Source organism: Pectinophora gossypiella, chromosome 7 (assembly GCF_024362695.1).
Source record: "Pectinophora gossypiella chromosome 7, ilPecGoss1.1, whole genome shotgun sequence".
NCBI classification, from domain to species: Eukaryota; Metazoa; Arthropoda; class Insecta; order Lepidoptera; family Gelechiidae; genus Pectinophora; species Pectinophora gossypiella.
The window spans coordinates 13,258,656-13,278,022 of record NC_065410.1 but is presented as its reverse complement, the minus strand read 5'-3'; the positions used below and the strand labels follow the sequence as shown (position 1 = coordinate 13,278,022).

At 37.7% G+C, this 19,367-nt stretch overlaps 1 protein-coding gene across 2 annotated transcripts in view; it reads left to right on the top strand.

Annotated features, from left to right (window-relative positions):
• LOC126368436 (uncharacterized) overlaps nucleotides 1–18,295 on the top strand; it is a 34,941-nt gene extending 16,646 nt beyond the window's left edge. For both annotated transcript variants that reach the window (XM_050012438.1, XM_050012439.1), the window contains 3 exons: nucleotides 6,322–6,474; nucleotides 15,716–15,899; nucleotides 16,619–18,295. In XM_050012438.1, the coding sequence (XP_049868395.1) occupies nucleotides 6,322–6,474; nucleotides 15,716–15,899; nucleotides 16,619–16,899 (618 nt within the window). In that variant the 3' untranslated portion in view covers nucleotides 16,900–18,295. The remainder of the gene's footprint in view (nucleotides 1–6,321; nucleotides 6,475–15,715; nucleotides 15,900–16,618) is intronic.
• The last annotated feature ends 1,072 nt before the right edge of the window (nucleotides 18,296–19,367 follow it).

The window sequence follows — 19,367 nt, the reverse complement described above, 5'->3', positions numbered from 1 at the left end:
TAGTCCCCCAGCAATAAGTACGTGTCTGTGTAGGGGTCATTAATTATATCTAATAATCCCTTGAAGAAATCTTCATAAACCGACGTTGGTGAATTATTGCTAATATAAACAGCACTGATAATATGTCGTTTATTGCGATCAGAGCTGGGTATGCAGACTAGTACGTGTTCCAGATATCGGGAATCACCAACCGTTGGCGAAGACAAAACATAAACGGGATTCAAAGAACGCAGAACAGCGATCATCACTCCACCGCCGTCCATCTTTGATGTAGCATTTCGGTCTCTGTCACATCGAAAAGTTACATACCGCTGGTCTATAAATTCAGAGTCTGAAATTTCCGGGATTAGCCAGGTTTCTGTTATTACAATAATATCGAAGTCACAAGACAAGATGTTCATAAATAATGTTTGTAGTTTTGTTCGTATCCCTCTGCAATTCTGATAGTACACGCTTAGATTATGTGTCATTTTGAAGTCGATACTGTTAAAAATGGTAATAAAGGAATATTATTTGATAAAATAGTTAAACACCACACATAGAAAAGAAATAAAACAGTAAACCTGTATAAGTAACGGAATGCCTCTTCAACATAATGTGTACAAATATAATTAAGCATTAAATAAAATGTATGCCCAAGATAAACGAGACTTAAGAAGTGTATTTCAGTAGTACAATAAAATAATAAACTATTAATTTGAAGACAAACTGTTCCTAGGCTTATAAGTAGTAGTTGTTGTTCCCGCATTCTGAATCTTTTTAATATCCTGTTCAGTGCGTATGGCGATGACGGGGGAGTTTTCGGAAGCGCGCACAAGTATTGTGGAGTGCTTAACCCACACAAATTTAAAATTGTTTTGGTTAGCCGCTTCACGTGCACTTCGAAAAAGCTTTTTATTTCGTAGAGTAAGGTGCTCATTGAGATAGATATTATGTGGAGCACCCGAAAATCCAAGATCAGTTGACAATAATCCCTTCTTGATACGATAACTGCCAAGGACGTTATCACGCAGAATACGAGAAGTTAGCTTCGCTATAACATTCTTTGGTTTATTATTTTGTGAAGCATGAGGAACACGATGTATGGAGACAACGTCACGGCGATTGATGACACATCCTATTTGGGTGCCAATGGATTCAATTAAACTCAAGAGATTTTCATCTCTTTTTTCTGGTAAATTGGAAATTTCGATATTGCATTGTCTAGCCTGCTGCTCCAGGTTGTCTATCTTAGATGTGAGAGTTATGATGGTTTGTTCGTGCTCGTCCACTGACTTTGTGTACTCCGAGATCTTCCCAACATATTTTCCGAATTCATCCTGCTGATTAGAGATAAACTGCGTAGATTCTTGTAGGTCTGACACTTCTTTAGTAAGATTTTCGACTTTAATTTTCATAGTATTATTTTCACAGCGAAGATCATCAATGTCCTTTTTAATTTGTGACTGGTAATTTTCAAGGTCACTTCTCACTGTTTGAATACTGTCTGCAATATTTTCAAATTTAGCATCCAGATCCCGTCGGAGGTCTCGTAGAGCTTGTGTGAAGCTCGTCTGCATGTTTTTTATTTCTTCTAAAATTTCATTGTCTGGCTGCTTTCTTTTCCGTATTGAGACATTAGATAGTGTTTCGTTTGTAGTGCTTAGGTCCGGATTTGAGGAGTGTTGTTTGGGTGGTGATCTTTGCATCATGCTTAAAAGTATTGCAACCTGTGCTTCGTAGTTACTATTGAATACAGACAATGTATGTTGTCCAATAGTGTATTATAATTTCGCAACGCTGAGCACTCGCCAGCTGGCCTAGCGGTCGAATTCAGAGTCGGCACCACGAAGGCACCGGGATCGAATCCACACCTCAGGCAAGCAAAATAAATCTTTTTAGGATTATTTCTTTACTATAGTTCGCCAACAGATCCGAAACGACGTCACAGCGCAGTCGACGCACCAGTACGACCGAAACAGCAACACGATTCGCAATATGGCCGCCGGTCTATATGGTCACTTACACAAGATAGTAAGAGAGGAGCCGATAAAATGCACTTCAAATTATTAGAATTTGTTAAAACAAATTGATATTCTCACGCCACGAGCACAAACTATACGTCCACACACGACAACGGTCAAAAAAGAAAAAGATTCACGTCACTGTTTCAGTACTAATCCAATAAAATGTACTGCATAATTATTGTACAGTCATGAGCAATATCATGTACCCACTTTAGAACCCTGTCGCACTATCATATTTGACATTTAATGAGACTTACGGTTTGATTTGTCAAAAAAGTTAATGTGACATGGTTTCAAAGTGTATACACACATTAGTACTCATGACCGTACGCGTTCTTACAACGAACAGAACTGCATACTCTAGGTCACAGAGTACTGAATAAATAGTAAGTACTAATAACGAAACAATAAAAATAACTTCAAAATTATTGTTCGATTGTACTTTTTGTCATAGTTCGGTTAGTCATAAGAAAATCGACTGTTTTATGTAGTTATTGTTGAAAGCTAACAATATTGCGTACACGACTTACAGACGCACATGTCTGATGTTCTTATAAGGAACAAAACTAGATATTTGTCAAAATAGTTTTTAATATACTTTTATCGTATTTCTGGTTTATATTTATTATTAGAGGTTCATGATGAGTTTAGGTAATACATGGTGTTCTGGCTATGTTAATTAATACGTTGTTCAATATAGAAATCATCTCCCTAGCGTTGTCTACTTTTTACGGGGTATACTTAACTAAGCTGAAGATTTGACAGGTCCGTTTAGAAGGAACTGCTTGTCTGACCTTTCAACCTGAAGTGAAAAGCAGCTCAATTACAGGTTAGGGCACCTATGAAAGATACCTCACGATGTTTTCCTTCACCGTTGAGCACGTGATAATAATTCAAGATTCAAATGAATTTGAAAATAATTTATTTAGTCCCATTCTGGACTCGAACCTGCGACCTCATATGAGAGCCAAGCGTTCTTCCAACTAGGCCACCACGGCTTCTGAACAAACACTCAAAAAGGGTCGAATATTTGTAATAGAAAAGTTCATATCGTAAATTCCCGTATCGTAAATTATCGTAATTCGTCCCGGCTGCATTAGCAGTCGTTAATAACCATCAATCCGCACTGGGCCCGCGTGATGGTTTAAGGCCCGATCTCCCTATCCATCCATAGGGAAGGCCCGTGCCCCAGCAGTGGGGACGTTAATGGGCTGATGATGATGATGATATCGTAAATTCTCGCGACTGGGAATCGCACCATGCGCAGGACATCTTGTAGTCTGCATGTACCATGTAGATAAGATCATGTAAATGATTTTTGTTTTATAGCACTTACCCGTGCTTAGGGAAACTCACAAAGAGAAAATTTCAATCGAAAAATTTCTAACTCGGACGGGACTTGAACCCGCAGCTCTTGTTAAGCCGGGACGAGTGAGTTAACCATTACACCACCTGGTCCTCTTGGTGTGAAATTCTGTCGATCATTTAAAATGAGCGGTCGAGCGGGGCAAACATCACAACGGCCTTCATAGCGTGCCACTAGTTTAGTGTGTGGATTTTGTGTGGTTGCCTATAGTGAGTGTATAGTATAAGTACACTTTTGTCTACCCCTTCAGGATTACATGCGTGTTGATATGTTATATAATATGCTATGTCTATCTATCGAGTTTTAACAAAGCACCGTATTAATAGTAATCCATTTATTTCATGTGACTATAGTCCCGTAAAAAAAATACCTTACCCTAAGAATAATTCTTGACAAGGGGGGTTAAAAAGGCCACATCGAAGCAATTCATCTAAAACAGCAATATTGCTATTTGACATTAGCCTCCGTGGTCTGACAGCCTCCGTGGTCTAGTGGTTAGAGCGTTAGGCTCACGATCTGGAGGTCCGGGTTCGATTCCCGATGGGGACATTGTCGAAATCACTTTGTGAGACTGTCCTTTGTTTGGTAAGGACTTTTCAGGTTTGAATCACCTGATTGTCCGAAAAAGTAAGATGATTCCGTGCTTCGGAGGGCACGTTAAGCCGTTGGTCCCGGCTATTAGCCGTAAAAACACCTCCACCAACCCACATTGGAGCAGCGTGGTGGAGTATGCTCCTTACCTCCCTCCGGTTGATTGAGGGGAGGCATGTGCCCAAACGTAAATAGGCTGTTTATGTATGTTATGTATGCATAAAATAAGTGCGCAATGCAAACAAATGCCAAACAGCAATATTGCCTTCTTAGACGAATTGCTTCGTTGTGGCCATTTCAGCCCCCAAGTTCAGAGTAAAACTAGATGTCACATAGATATACGAGTACATCCATAAGATCACGCTTATTTCCCGTTGGGGTGGGCAGAGACGACAGAATTCCATTTACTACGATCCAGACACCACCTTCGTTTCCTCCACTCTCATTAAAGAGTTCATGCATGCTCGCCGATAGCTCAGGCATGTTATAAGGAGTTCTCTTGACCTGTCCTTTCTTTAAAACATCCCAGATCTGATCGCGGTATGTACTCCTAGGCTTTCCTCTTCCAACTCTACCATTAACACCCGCATCATAAATCTTTTTAGTAAGTCTACTTTCATTCATTCATACATTGTTTTAAGTTTACGCGGTTATTATCATAATTAAAACATATAACAACGGGTAAATATCGGGGAAATATCGGGAGTCTCATATCCCTATTTCAAACGCGGTAAGAACCCGTTATTATGTGTTTTCATTGATTCATACTTAGGTACTCGTATATAGTAATATAAAATACGTACGACAACGGATGTTTTTTCCACAGAGCAGCCGTGAGATGGCGCTGCACTGTACGTACTATCCTGCTTGTTCGTCCTATACGTGCTAGAAAATTTAAAACGTCTTCAAAAGAGTTTTTATTCAATACAAGATTATTTAATGATTCATTTATATAGGTCTGTTGATGCGATGGCGGCAAGTTGTCTTAGATTACATGTGGCTCTGCCTACCCCATTAGGCATTACGAGTGTGAATTTATTATTTTACTTGCTTTTATTTATTTTCCAGCTTACGACATCGTATCAACAGTGGCTGCAAGTTGTCTTTGATTACTTGTGGCTCTGCCCACCCCATTAGGGATTACGGGCGTGAGTTTATGTATGTATGTTATTTATTTTGATAATTATATACTTACATATTTATTGTTAAACTGCAATTCTGTAATAGGTTAGTTTCCAACTAGTCAAATCAGTTGCTTTTTACTAAACGTCAAAACACGAAATTACTATGGAATTTGTATGAAAAAGCACACTGTGACGTCGAACTTGTTATTGAGCTTTACTTGATTAAAATTAATAAATAAGTTAAATATGAAAAAGAAAATGTTATTTTTAGTTTTAAATCTGTCTTTATTTAGTAAACAGAATTCCATAATTTATCTTGAAGCTACTACACGACCCAATCTATTAAAGTGTATGTTACTTAATAGTTATAGGTTACTTTGCTGTGCTTATTTTATGATACCACTATACCATCTCTATATACCACATGGAATGTAAGAAAGTTCATCATCATCAATTTAAGAGCCACGCTCTTGTCGGTGTAGCATTTTCCATTCCAGTCTATCAAAGACCATGTTCCATGTAAGCTCTTCTTGGTCTTCCCCTTCCTCTCTTTCCTTCTAGCTTTCCTTCTATGATGTTTTTAATAAATTCGTCGTGTAGTGTGTAATAAAGTTATTGATTTGATTTAATTTCTTGTGTATCAGTGGGGGTGTTCGTGTGGCGTGGCTCGACATCTTCCTCTCACATTAGTTACAACGGATGTTTTGTGCACAGAGCAGCCTTGAGATGGCGCTATATGTGCTGGACTGCTTGTTTTCAGTGGCGGTGGGGGGTCGCTATATAGGGGGGATGTCTTTATTTTTACGGTAATGATATTGACTTCCAGTGTTCGGAGAACTACCCTGGACTGCGTATTCTAGGTGTCAATGGTGGAGCCGCTGGTAGCGTTTGTGTGACGCCGCTTCTTGGCGCAGCTCGACATCAGAATCTTCATCTTTACAATAAATGTTTCTCTCCACAAAGCAGCCGTGAACCTCATCCTAGAACCTTACGTATTTTATGCAAATATCCATTTAGAACTTACGTAAGTACCTATGTCGCCAACTTGCGTAAGTTAAAAGTGGATATTTGCAAAAATACATATCATTGTAGGATATTTTCCCGCGATTGCGTCAATTCTTGCTGTCAATGATGGGGTTCATGTGACGCCGCTTCTTGGCGCTGTTCGACATCAGAATCAAGCAGGACGTGAATCATTAGCAAGACGTGTTACAATAAATATTTCCCTCCACAGAGCAGCCGTGAGACGGCCCTGTACGTGTTGGACTGCGTGTTCTCCGTGTCGGTGGTGGGGTCGCTGGTGGTGTTCGTGTGGCGCGGCTCCTGGGCGCTGCTCGACATCTTCCTCTTCCCGGGGGACCCGCTCAAGTCCTGCTGGAGCTCTTTGGTGAGTTAATCTCTTCAAATCAAATCATTTACTCGAATAGGATTCATGGTTTATATAGAATAAGTGTTAGAGATCAGGAGGTGTGTCAGGATCAAAGCAAATGGAATTCCATAGTCTCTGCTTGCCCCGGTGGGAAATAGGCGTGAATTTATGTATGTATGTAGAAAAGTGAGAATACTATGAAAGGTTAATGAATGGGGCGTAAGGCAGTTTTAAAAAGTTAGAAAGGCGAGTCGATGGTGCGATGTCTGTCGGGTTAGAGGATTTTGTTAAAACTAATTAAAATATAAGGAGTAAGTAAAGATATTCAAAATATCCCGTGTTATTTCTATATATCTCACATGTATGTAAGTATAAGAGTTAGAGATTTTAAATATAAAAGTTTTAAAGTAGATAAATTTATCAACATTATTTGTAACTTATACACAAGATTAAAATTAATTTTCGGGTCCTCTTTATTTCTAAACTTTATCTTGTGTAAGTACTTAATTTATTATGGTTTTAAAATTGTGTTACATAGTTTTTAAGCCAGTGTATGTTATATGCGAAGTATAACAAACTAAATAATAGAATCGTACTAGAAATACTAGTGCTGTCCGAGAGGAAGATCCAATTGTATACGTAAGTGGTCTCTGACTCAATAGCGACCACACATGACCCATATGCGGAAAACATCCAGTTGGATTCTCAGGTGCCTTGATTTTGACGATATTTGTTGAAGAAAAGGAGTTCAAGAGCCGGGCCACTTTAATTCGATGTTTTCTTTATTACTATAGCATGTACATTTATAAAATCTTTTCAAGTTATGGCCCTATCTGCCTGTCGCAATGGCAGTTATATATAATTTAAATGAAAATAAATTCATCATCACTAATTTAAGAGCCACGCTCTTGTCGGTGTAGCATTCTCCATTCTTGTCTATCAAAGACCAATTCCTTCACTTCCTTGTAAGACACGACGTTCGCCTTCTCGTTAATCTGTTCCATGTAAGCTCTTCTTGGTCTTCCCCTTCCTCTCTTTCCTTGTAGCTTCCCTTCTATGATGTTTGTAATAAATTCGTCGTGTCTTATTAAGTGTTGATCATCTTGCCTCTTCTGTTTTCAATACATACATACATACATACATAAACTCACGCCCGTAATCCCTAATGGGGTGGGCAGAGCCACAAGTAATCAAAGACAACTTGCAGCCACTGTTGATACGAAGTCCAAAGATGGATATGATGAACCTTATGGTGATAAGGGATCAGCCTATCGCCCATAACATTAGTCCATCATGTTAGATGACACAATCCCTCTGTCGGTTTTTACGACATGCCCGGGAAGAGAAGCAGCTGAACGTGTTCTATGTTTTTTATATGCTCCCAGAACAGCATAGAAGCATCTGATCTGTTTTCAATAACTCTCAATATTCGCCTCTTTCCCCTTACTCTTACTAGCACTTCCTCATCAGTAACTCTTTCAGTCCAACTTATTATTTCCATCCTCCTCCAACACCACATTTCAAAGACCTCGAGTCTCTCTCGAAAAAAAAACAGGTTATACATTAAAAATCATTTATTTCAGACAGATACTCCATATTACATTAATAACCAAACCTTCAAATCGAAGTTCGGTTTTGCTAGCCACATTACAGCCTATCATAACAACGACCTGGGATCTGGGATAGACATTTAGGAGTCGCCGTCGCCTGACACGGCTTGGACATCGTGATGATGATTACATTAATGGAATCAAACTCAAGTTACATAATCCAGAAATTGTTGTTTATCAAACACTGTCATAACTCAAGGACTAATACGGGATTGGTACAATAACAGGCACTTTCAATATCAACCAACGACATTGGAACAAATTGCAGCACGTGGGACGCACAGACAGAAATATCCGTCGCTATTAGTAAACATTACCGGCGTAAACTGGACCATTTACCTCATTAAACCTTGTTCCTGAAACTAAGCACTTGCAGGGTAAATGAGATAATTTCTGTCGTCACTATTCCTGGATGTTTCTCAGAATGAACTCATTGTGATGAATTGCATTTGGGCAGTTATGAAGTCATTAATTTAAGACGTGTAATTTATTAATTTAATATCGTTTGTGTGTGTCGTAGGCAGTTATATGCGTGGGCCTTTCTCTTCTCCGCTATTTACGGATACATGAGCCTCATAAATATATTGTTTCCGCGTGGACTTCGGTTATCGAATGTAGCCTATAGCGCTCAGAATTTAGGTGTACGTAAAAACCTTTCTGGTTTTTGTTATACTTTTTTTTTATGTGTTTTTGTATCACATCACTAATTTAAGAGCCACGCTCTTGTCAGTGTAGCATTCTTCATGCTACTTATTTAGGGAGAAATAGGGCAGTTGTTTCCCTCTTGCCTTCCGCCTCTTGTCTTGTATTGTTTTTGTATATATTTGCATAAATAATAAATAAAAAGAAACTACTGCGGAACCTGACTTCGTACTGGTGAAAGAATATCCAAAATCTGTAGCTCCAAAGATTACCTACTTCCTACAAACAAACACACAAAACTTACATCTTTATAAATAGTATTACCTCTATAGGGTAGATTACCTAACCTTTAAAGTCGCGCCCGCTTAATCTAATGAGGCGAACAGGGCCATAATTTATCACCTTTCAATCACTAGGTATTGCTATTTAATCTAAGATGGATAATATAGTGTACCGCATCTGCCTATCGTTACAATAATTTTGGAAATGATATTTTGCAGCCTTACACAACTAAGTAATAGTAACCAATAATATCGTCACTGGAAAGGCAAAATTACGTAAGCGCCAAAAGGCCATTTCGAGAAAAAGCCGTTTAAAGTTTCATTTTTTCGTTTTTTTATCATAACTTTTTACCCAATTATCCAATTTAGATGATGTCAAAGTAAGGTTACATTGTTTTTTAATTTTCTATGTCCTGCAATACATATTATAACTGTTGGATTGCTATTTTAGGATATAGTGGCGCTTACGTAAAAATGACTTCAGTTTACAGTAAAGCAAATTTACTTAACCGCCATCTGGTTAAAATATTATTTGGAAGCAAAATTACTTACAGCTCTTACGACAATGCATACGAGAACGACAATATTTCTTTAAATATAATAATACTGTAATGTTAGCGGAGTAAAAGTTACTGTAACGACTTTTACACATCTGCTCTCATTATGTAAAAATTGCCTACAAAGTGATCGATTGATTATGTCAGTTCACCAAAAATTCTTTAAAGTAAGTTTTTGTAATATCTTACATGGGTAAAAAGACGTAAGAGACAAATAATTATTCTTAATACCTCTTTAAACTACTTATTACTTCAATTGATTTATAAAAATGGCTATTAAAATACTGAAGTGCCAGAAATAAAGTTTCATAAAATATAAATAATAGCGTACAACCCGTTATCTGTTTGTAAAAGTTTCTTTTTAACACTTTCAAAGACAGAACGTATACGGACGTTCCGATTCCAAGGTGCCATACTACCTATTATGAACCACCAATGACCCATGGTCTCTGTCCGTGAAAGGGTTAAACGGTTTTATTTAGCTAAACCCGTACGGTATATTTGTATCAAAATTAGATATTGCAATTTAAGTACCTTCCTGTTGTCAGATTGATCTGAAATTTGGTACGCACCTTTAATTCCGATGTCAATACAATATAATAAAATCAATAACATTATAAATCTAAGATGGCAGCCGGTACATAATGGGGGATTACATATTTTTCCACAACCCCCTCAATATGGGTATCAAAGATAGGACTACACTAGTAGAATACTGTCATTATGTCAAAATTTCAAATCCAAGATGGACGATATTACAAAATGACTGAAAGAAGGATGTTGCCCTTAATTTTGTCATTGTCATCCACCGTCCATAATATGCAGGGCAGCACAGTGGATCGCTGGGTGGGGTCGCTCCGCGAAGCCTGTGAAATCCCCAGGAGGCTTCTGAGCTTCTGGAAGGAGATAGGTTGGCTTACGTAGTCAACAATTACACGCATAATGGGCCACCTTAGAGTCTAAATGCGGAAAACAGAGCCCACTAACATAACATAACATATGCAGGGCAGCACAGTCGACCATGCAGTAGTATATTTGGGCTCAAAATTGTTTGAATTAGGACAAGCATACGTGGCTCTAAGTCGAGTCAAGTCTCTGGAAGGGTCAAGTCTTTTTAATTCCTCAATAATTCCCCTTATTGTTTTTAAGAGTATTTACCACGAAGTTTAATACACTTTTCCATTCGCTCGAACCAGGTATTATTTAACATTTATTCCACTCCAAAGTAGAAGTGTTCAAAATGGCTGACTTGAAAGCGTTGGCCGCTTCTTCACCGCACTGGAACCTTTGACCGCGAAGAGTTTCTTTTTTAATTTTAGGAAATGTAAAGAAATCATTGGAGCTTAGGTCAGGACTGTATGGAGGATGGTCAAGAATTTCTACGTTTTCCTGCTTCAAATAATCGTTTGACGAGCGGTGTGTGAGCTTGCGTTGTCATGGTGCAGCATCCTGCACTCCTGCGCATCATCATGCGTCGCTTTGGGTTACATTTTCGAAGTTCGGCGATGACTTGTGGTAAACAAATTGTGGTATACCAATCTGCATTAACCGTCCTACGATCTTCAAGTGCAATTGTCGCAACATGACCGATTTTCTCCACGAAGGTAGCCACCATCTTCTTTGAAGTGCTTCGAGAGCGAACAACTTTAGTCGGCTTTGACTGGTTTTGGAAGACCCAAACTGTGGATTGTTGTTTGGAATCAGGATAATAGCATAAATCCAAGATTCGTCACCACTGATGATGTCGTACACGTGATTTGACTCTCCTCGGTTGAACCTCTGAAGAGTTTTCTTACACCATCTGACGCGGGCTACCTTATGATCGTCAGAAAATGCGGGATGCAACGGCAAACTAGTTTTCTCACACCAAGTGCCTCATTCAATATCGTTTAAATGGTTGTCCCTGAAATGCCTAATAACGCCTCTATTCTCGGTATGTCACATGACGATTTTTGAGGATTAGTTGTCTCACAGCAACGATATTATCTTCAGTGAAGGCGGATATCCACGCTCGAATTCTAAATACCAGCGTTCGATGGCTCGCAGACATGGCACTTCATCGTGGAATAGAGATTTTAACTGTTTGAAACACTGAAGTCGCAGTAGGCCTCTTCGAAAGTTTTTCTTTGTAAGATTCATTTTCGGACATGATCTGACAGATTCAAACCAACGCTGTGACTAAACAATTGCATTAATCCTAATGCTTTCAATTGTTTTGATATTCGAAATTCCAACAAATTTGAATTTAGAGTTCTCAATTCAAAATTGGCGCTAAATATGCAAACGACAGAACTTAAAAAGTATAACAAAGTCGCTTTTTCTGTCCCTATATCCCTATGTACGCTTAAATCTTTAAAATTGCGCAACAGATTTTGATGCAATTTTCTTTAGTAGATAGAGTGATTCAAGAGGAAAGTTTATAGGTATGTATAATAACATCCAATAAATAGTGTAGAAATACTGTTATTTTTGAGGATTTTAATGTGATGTCGTAAATAATTTCATTTTTCCTCAGCATTGCATCCGAGCGAAGCCGGGTCGCTAATAAATTATAAAATCAATTCTAAAATAGTTTTACTTTTAGATCTATTGTTAAAAAATAACTTCCTGGGAAACTTACTGCTAGCCCACAAACTTGCTTAATAACAGCATAAAAATGCGAAGGCAAATTTACGTACACGCCTTACTTATTCTAAATACTGTAAGTCAAAATTACTTATTCGCCATTCACTGCATAAACATGCTAGGACATTTTTTTCTTATACGCCTTACTTATTTTAAAAGCTGTAAATAAAAATGACTTATACATAGTCTATTTTTTATTTTCAGTAGTCCAAAATTACTAATAAAATGATACTTTTCAAACTATAGAATGCCAAATTTACTTAAAGTTAATATGTAGTTATTATATAGGACCACAATATTACTTATACACCAGTCACGAAAAAAACACCAAAATCTTGTCGTTTAAGAAACTGGAATTGAAAAAAGTCAACTATTTTCAAATTTACGTAAGCGCCAAAAAAGTGCTCGTATCGCAATGCTACCCAGACAGATCGACGCAGAATGAAACGCTGATTCCGAATATATAAAAAACCCAAAATACCTATTTTGGCGCTTACGTAATTTTGCCTTTCCAGTGACGATATTATTATCTTTAACATAATACCTTATCTACCTTTCAAAGATAACATTCATCATGTCGCTAGCATTATCCCGTTTCTCACAGGGTCCGCTTAACTAACCTGAAGATTCGACAGGGCCGTTGCTTTGCAGAAACAACTGCCTGTCTGACCTTCCAACCCGCGAAGGGAAAACCAGTCCAATACAGGTTAGGTAACATACCTACGAACATGCATTTCTTCTTTCGAATGTGGATTGTTACATGACGAATTATACTTAATGAGATCCTGCAGTGCTCAAAGTGAAGTTTAGTGTTATTAAAAGAGACGCGACTGCCAGTCTGACCTTCAACCCGCGAAGGGAAAACCAGCCCAATACAGGTTAGGTCACGTACCTCCGAAAATGCATTTCTCGGGAATGTGGGTTTCCTTACCATGTTTTCCCTCACCGCCGAGCACGTGATAATTATTTATATTCCAAACATAAATTCGAAAACAAACTCGACAATCATTGATTATACGACTAAATAGTAGTAACCAGTAATATTATTATTACTTAACATAATACCATATCTACCTTTAAAAGATAACATAGAGTTAACAAATTGTTATTTAGAAATCGCTAGATGTTTCCACCGCCTTCGAACAATTCCTAAGCAAGTTTCCTTACTACTGCGCTTGCGTCAGTTATCACAACACTATGCATACAATAAGGTACACTTGCACCCACTTACTTATCGATTACTATTCAATAATTTGTGTAATGATGTCAACATTCCTCGTGGAAGTACAGTTCATTTACCTATTTCTATTTTAGGGTTGTTACAAATCAATTTACGCGCTACATTTGTAAGTAACAAAAAGTGTTGAACTGTTTCGCGATAGCGTAAAGAATCTACAAAAATCACTTCATATTGTAGGTAAAGGCTCTATTACATTATAGGATTTTCCGATATAGGGTGGTGCTATTGTAAGGAGAGTTATTTTTAAGCAACTTATTTTTTGTATTTTTCCTTGACAATCCCGAGGCAAACAAACAAAGGTCCAACCAGCCAGTAGCATTCCCATTAACACCCCGAGTATTAGCTAGTCCCGGCTATTCTTCTTCTTCTATCGTGTGAGTTGTGAGGTGGAGTACCAACCTCATCAACCAGGTGGTGTCAGGGTTACTATTGAGCCGTCAAACGTAACAACTTCTTACTTACATCAATAAGTAGTAACCGGACCAACGGCTTATCATCTTACTTTTGGACAATCAGGTGATCAACCTGTAATTTCCTAACCAAACTAGAAACCACAAAGTGATTTTTGTGATATGTCCCCACTGGGAATCGAACTCAGGACCTCCGGATCATGAGCCCAACGCCCCCGGTTATTTATAACCCGTTATTGTCTCGCCGCTATCGCGGGATATTTCCACTGCCTGCCAAACACGGCTATATTTAACATTGTTTACCAACAATAAACAATGCAATTAAAGCATAAAGAAGTTTAATAACGGGTTTAGACTTCCCCGTCACCGTCAACGGCCAAACAAAGATAACGGAAATTGTATTTGTTAAGGATTATGTATGGCGCCCATTCTCGATCTGTTTGGCATGCTTGGAACAGCTGTTTCTCAGAAAAGAGTCATATTACGTACGTACGATTAATATGAACATAAACACATCGCAACTCGCGCAATCAAACAAAAATAATAATAAAAATAAAATAAAAATCGAGCGAATAAATTATTCAAGCATTAATATTTTCAGAAAAATAAATCATCAATTTAATGGTTCAATTTTTTGTTACGTTTCATAAAAATAATGTTTGTGCATATTTTGCCAGAATCAGATTAAATACCTATGTATAAACAGCCTATATACGTCCCACTGGGCACGGCGCATAGGGAGAAGGGGGTATGGCACATATACCACGCTGCTCCTAGCCGGGACCAACGGCTTAACATGCTCTCCGAAGCACAGAATCATCAATTGGCTTACCACGGCTCCTTTCATAGATGTTACATAACATACACTTATGACTATATGCCAATTGGGGTAGTCAGAGTTACAATCAAAGAGCAAAAGTGCAGTCACTGAGCCTAGCGAATTATTTGTAGTGGTGAAATTATGAAGCATTAGTTGTCATAATTATAAAATTTCTGGTTTTGTAGGTTTCCGTCCTTTTTAACCCTAAATCTCCTTGCTATCTTAAAGATCGCTTCGTCTTTCATTCTTCCACTCTTACCCGCAACCTCCGTTCATCCAACAATCTGTCTCTAAATATTCCTTCCCATTCCTCAACTTTCTACTCCAAGTCTTTCACGGTGCAAGCCGTCCGATTGTGGAATTCTCTGCCTGAAAGCATTAGGAGAGCTTCGTCATTGGAGTCCTTTAAACGGCAAGTCAATGCGCATTTCCTTACCTCTATTTCCTCTTCATATTCATAATCTATCTACTCCTTTTCTTCCATAGTATATGTAGTAGTTTAAGTAGTGATATTTATTTATTATAACAATTATAATTATGTGTATTATTATTATGTAGTTTATGTAGTCAAAAGTGTATTTATTTTTATATGCACAAGTATTCCCATGCTGCACTATCCCGCTATATTACCTAATATTCAATATCTCCTATACTTAAAGGTTGCCTGGAAGAGATTGCTACTTAGCAATAAGGCCGCCTATTGTACTAATTCTATTTCTCTTTTGTTTCGTATTTTGTTTTTTCCTGTTTGTGCAATAAAGTATTTGTTATGTTATGTTATGTTATGTTATGTTATGTGTTTTTGGTCTATTACAGAGACGACATATAACCAGGAAGTCTTAAGTGCAACCAGTTAATTTATTACTTTGCAAGAAGCTGATTGGACATTGCACCTTATCGTACATTCACAGTAAAATGAACTAAGTACTCACACCTCACCGAGCTTTCAGTTACACCAACGTGATAGGTGGCTGTATCGCCGTCTATAATGAGCCAACTGTGTTAGTGAGTGCACTTAAGATTTTATAATTTTACATGCCTGAAGATTAATTATATATTTCCTTTCGCTGACAGATAGTAGGATACGCCCTGGTAGTGGCAACCTTCGCACTCCAAGCGCCGGTGCGCTGGGCGGCGGCACGGCTGCACGGCGCCCCGCGACTGCTGCTGGCTGACGTGTACCACCTGCTGTCCTTCTTCGCCACCGTCAACGTGTGGCGCGGCGTCTGGGGGCTGCTTGACATCTACTTCTTCCCAGGTTCGTAATGCCTGTAGTATTCACACCATGACAGATAGCAAACCCAAGAAGCGATCGAGAGGCGACCAGTGCCGTGTTCATCAAAACTTACAAATACACATGCACAAGCTACAAGTTACTTACAAGCACGTGTAAATTACGTTTAACAAAAAAAAGTAAAGGTATTGTAAAATATGCTTGTGAAATAAAATATATATGTCTTTTATCGTGTGGGTTGTGAGATGAATTACCAACCCCATCAACCCTGGTGTCAGGGTTACTATTGAGCTGCCATCAGTAAGTAGTAACCGGGACCAACTGCCTAACGTGCCTTGCGAAGCACGGATCATCTTTCTTTAGAACAATCAGGTGATTCATCCTGTAATGTCCTAACCAAACTAGGGATCACAAGGTGATTTTCGTGATGTGTCCGCATCGGGATTTGAACCCGGGACCTCCGGATCGTGAGCCCCACGCTCAAACCATTGGACTACGGAGGCCATAAATTATATACTTAATTACGTATTTTTATCCCGGTAGAGTTGACACTACCGGCTTTGTGGTTGACCAGAAGGGGAATGATAATATTATTATTTCTTATTTCTATTACTTGAAATCACTGTGTATTTGTAATTATTTTAATTAGTAGGCATTTACCTTTATTCTGAGATACTCAGACTAAACCTTCTCACTTATTTTTTTGTTTATATTTCCTTACTGACTCCTTCTTCTCACCACAGATACACCGAAGCTCAGCAACTGGTGTTCACACGCGATCAGTATTTGCCTGTTGATCCTGCTGAACTGTTCCAACTCCATCTTGGTGCGAGGAGTTTACATTGACGCGGAGGAACCAGCAGGAGAGTGTGTGGTCTTCCCTTGTCATTATCTGAGGATATTCTTCCATAAAGAGAGAACTAAGAAAAGACACAAGCGCGCGCTCGCCGCTGCCGCCGTCGCTACGGCGCGGAAATCAGAAGACGCCGTATTGCCCTTACAAAATTCTGATGAAAAGGTTTAGCCGGAAACATAGGCGTAGCTAGGGATTTTGTAGGGCGTTCAGCTGAAGCTAGTAGACCTCTACTAATAATTGAACAGAAAATAACTTTACCTATTACCATTGATATATAAGTAACGTAGATTGATCTGAACATGAACGCTCAAAAACTGGGACGAAAAGTTAGAGCAGAACTGGCGATGCATGCTCTGATATTCCGTAGTACACACTCTCTCTCTCTCTCTCTCTCTTATCGTGTGGGTTGTGAGGTAGATTACCAACCTCATCAACCCTGGTGTAAGGGTTATTGAGCCGCCTAAGTACACACTAGTAAGTAGTACACTGTTAGGCGACGAACTGGCAACATCTGGATTTGTATAACCTGATAACGTTTACGAATTTACGAATCACCACGCATTATGGATGACTATTTTTGACGATTTTATTGAATCTATATACTGCTGCTAAGTTAGCGTTAAGTTTTAGTCGTATTTTTGTGTGACGTGCTTTATCCTCGATACTTATATATCAATGAATAATACTATAAAATTTTATATAAGTAGTGGGCAATGACCTTCCCACACCCCCTAGCTACACCTTTGGCCGGAAAGCGGCTTTATAAGTACCTCAAGTGCCTTAACAGTGGCTTAAAAGCAGCTGGAAGTGTTTTAAGTGAAGTGGACTTTAAATTGTTGCTTACTTGTAATTTTAATTAAGTTTAAGTTAAATTACATTTTAAGGCCCAGTGATGTGATTCAACGTGCGCCTTTGACTTCGTGATCTATGTACAAGTATATTTTGATATGATATTTGGAATTAGTAAGTATAGGTACGTACCTACCTATTTTAAGGTGGAATGTATTTTGTTACCAATTATTAAATAAGTAATGAATGTTCTCGAATGTATTAAGTTGGACATTGACTAGTCAATTTGAATAAATATATCGCAATATGTATTAAATGTATTCGCATTTACACAAAAAAGAAAATAATAAAGAGTTTACATTTATTTTTGAAATTCTTTTTAATTGCGGGAAGAGTAAAATAAAACCTTATTATTAGGTTGTAAAAATAATAAAAGTGACTGCGAGGATTAAAAATAATATTTTATTAATTGGTAATTTACGTATGTAAATACTTACCTATTAAATAAATAAATAAAAGCAATTATTAATTGAGTTTATGAAAGACAATAATTGACCAGGTTTTATAAAGAAAGAAGTTTGGAAACTTGTACGGGGTCTCTGTAAAAATATACTAAGGATATCGATGTTAAAATAAAAAGCAGGTGCCTAATGATCTACCTATTTATAATAATGGCTTCCAGACATTTATGTAAATAAAGTATTTAATAATTATAATAAGATTTTAATGTTGGAAGTGTAAATAATAATTATAATAATAATCAATTACGATTGCATTAGCCGTTTTATTTTTCTCTGATAACCGCAGTATGGTCCATTACCTACACTTTCTTCCATTGAACGAACTTTCATTAAGTATCGTCTTATCATCTGTGGTCTATTATTAGCAATGTTGATTCATTATAAAAAAATAGCAATGCTAAGTTCATTGGTCGAATAGCTATAAAAAGGTGATTTACAAAAGAATGCTTGGAGGAAGTTGCTATATGGCAATAAGCGTATAGATAATCATTTTATGGCTTGAATATACAAGAACCTAGACTAATGGGAAACTTTTTACGAAACGTAAAACAATACATTTCTATGGAATTAGCTTTAGTGTAGAAATACACGCTTATGACATGACAAATCAAAAAGAAAAGTAAGATTGTTTTTTACCCGACTACGACGAAGCAAAAATAGGGGTTTGACCGCTATGTAAGAATGTATGTACGTATAGAATGGTCGAATTTCGTGGTAAGCAAACTCTAAGAACATATTGGCGTTCCACCACGGCTATCTCCTAAACATTTATATCCGGAAGAATTTCAGAAAATATACTTATAATTAAACTTAAAGCCGCTAGTTTGAAAATATAAATTATAGCATAGCATTACGCTTGTATCTTCGAAGGCAATAACTAAATACACCAATTGGCTACTTGGCAATTGTAACAATAAAATACCATAATGGGCCATCTCTTAGACTCTAAATGCGGTGAACAGAGCCCACTAACTAACTAACAATAAAATCAGATCATTTTTAAAACGGAGGGTTTTATTTTTAAGAAGAATATTTTATTTTTAGAAAATAAGAATGCGATTTTTTTATCTGTGTATTAGAAGACCCGAAACACCAGCGGCCATGATTGAGCTTCGTGTGACGTCACATAACTCACATATCACAAAATAAACAAAAACTATCAGGTTTCAAATTGTACTGTTTGACAGTTATTGTTTATTGAAATATGACGACACTGGGCAAAATGTCACGTGACTAACCGTTTTAGCACGAAGTTTGAAATTAATGAAGAAATATAATGTTTTTTTTTTCTATTAAGTATATAAATCTTTTTCGATACAATAAAAT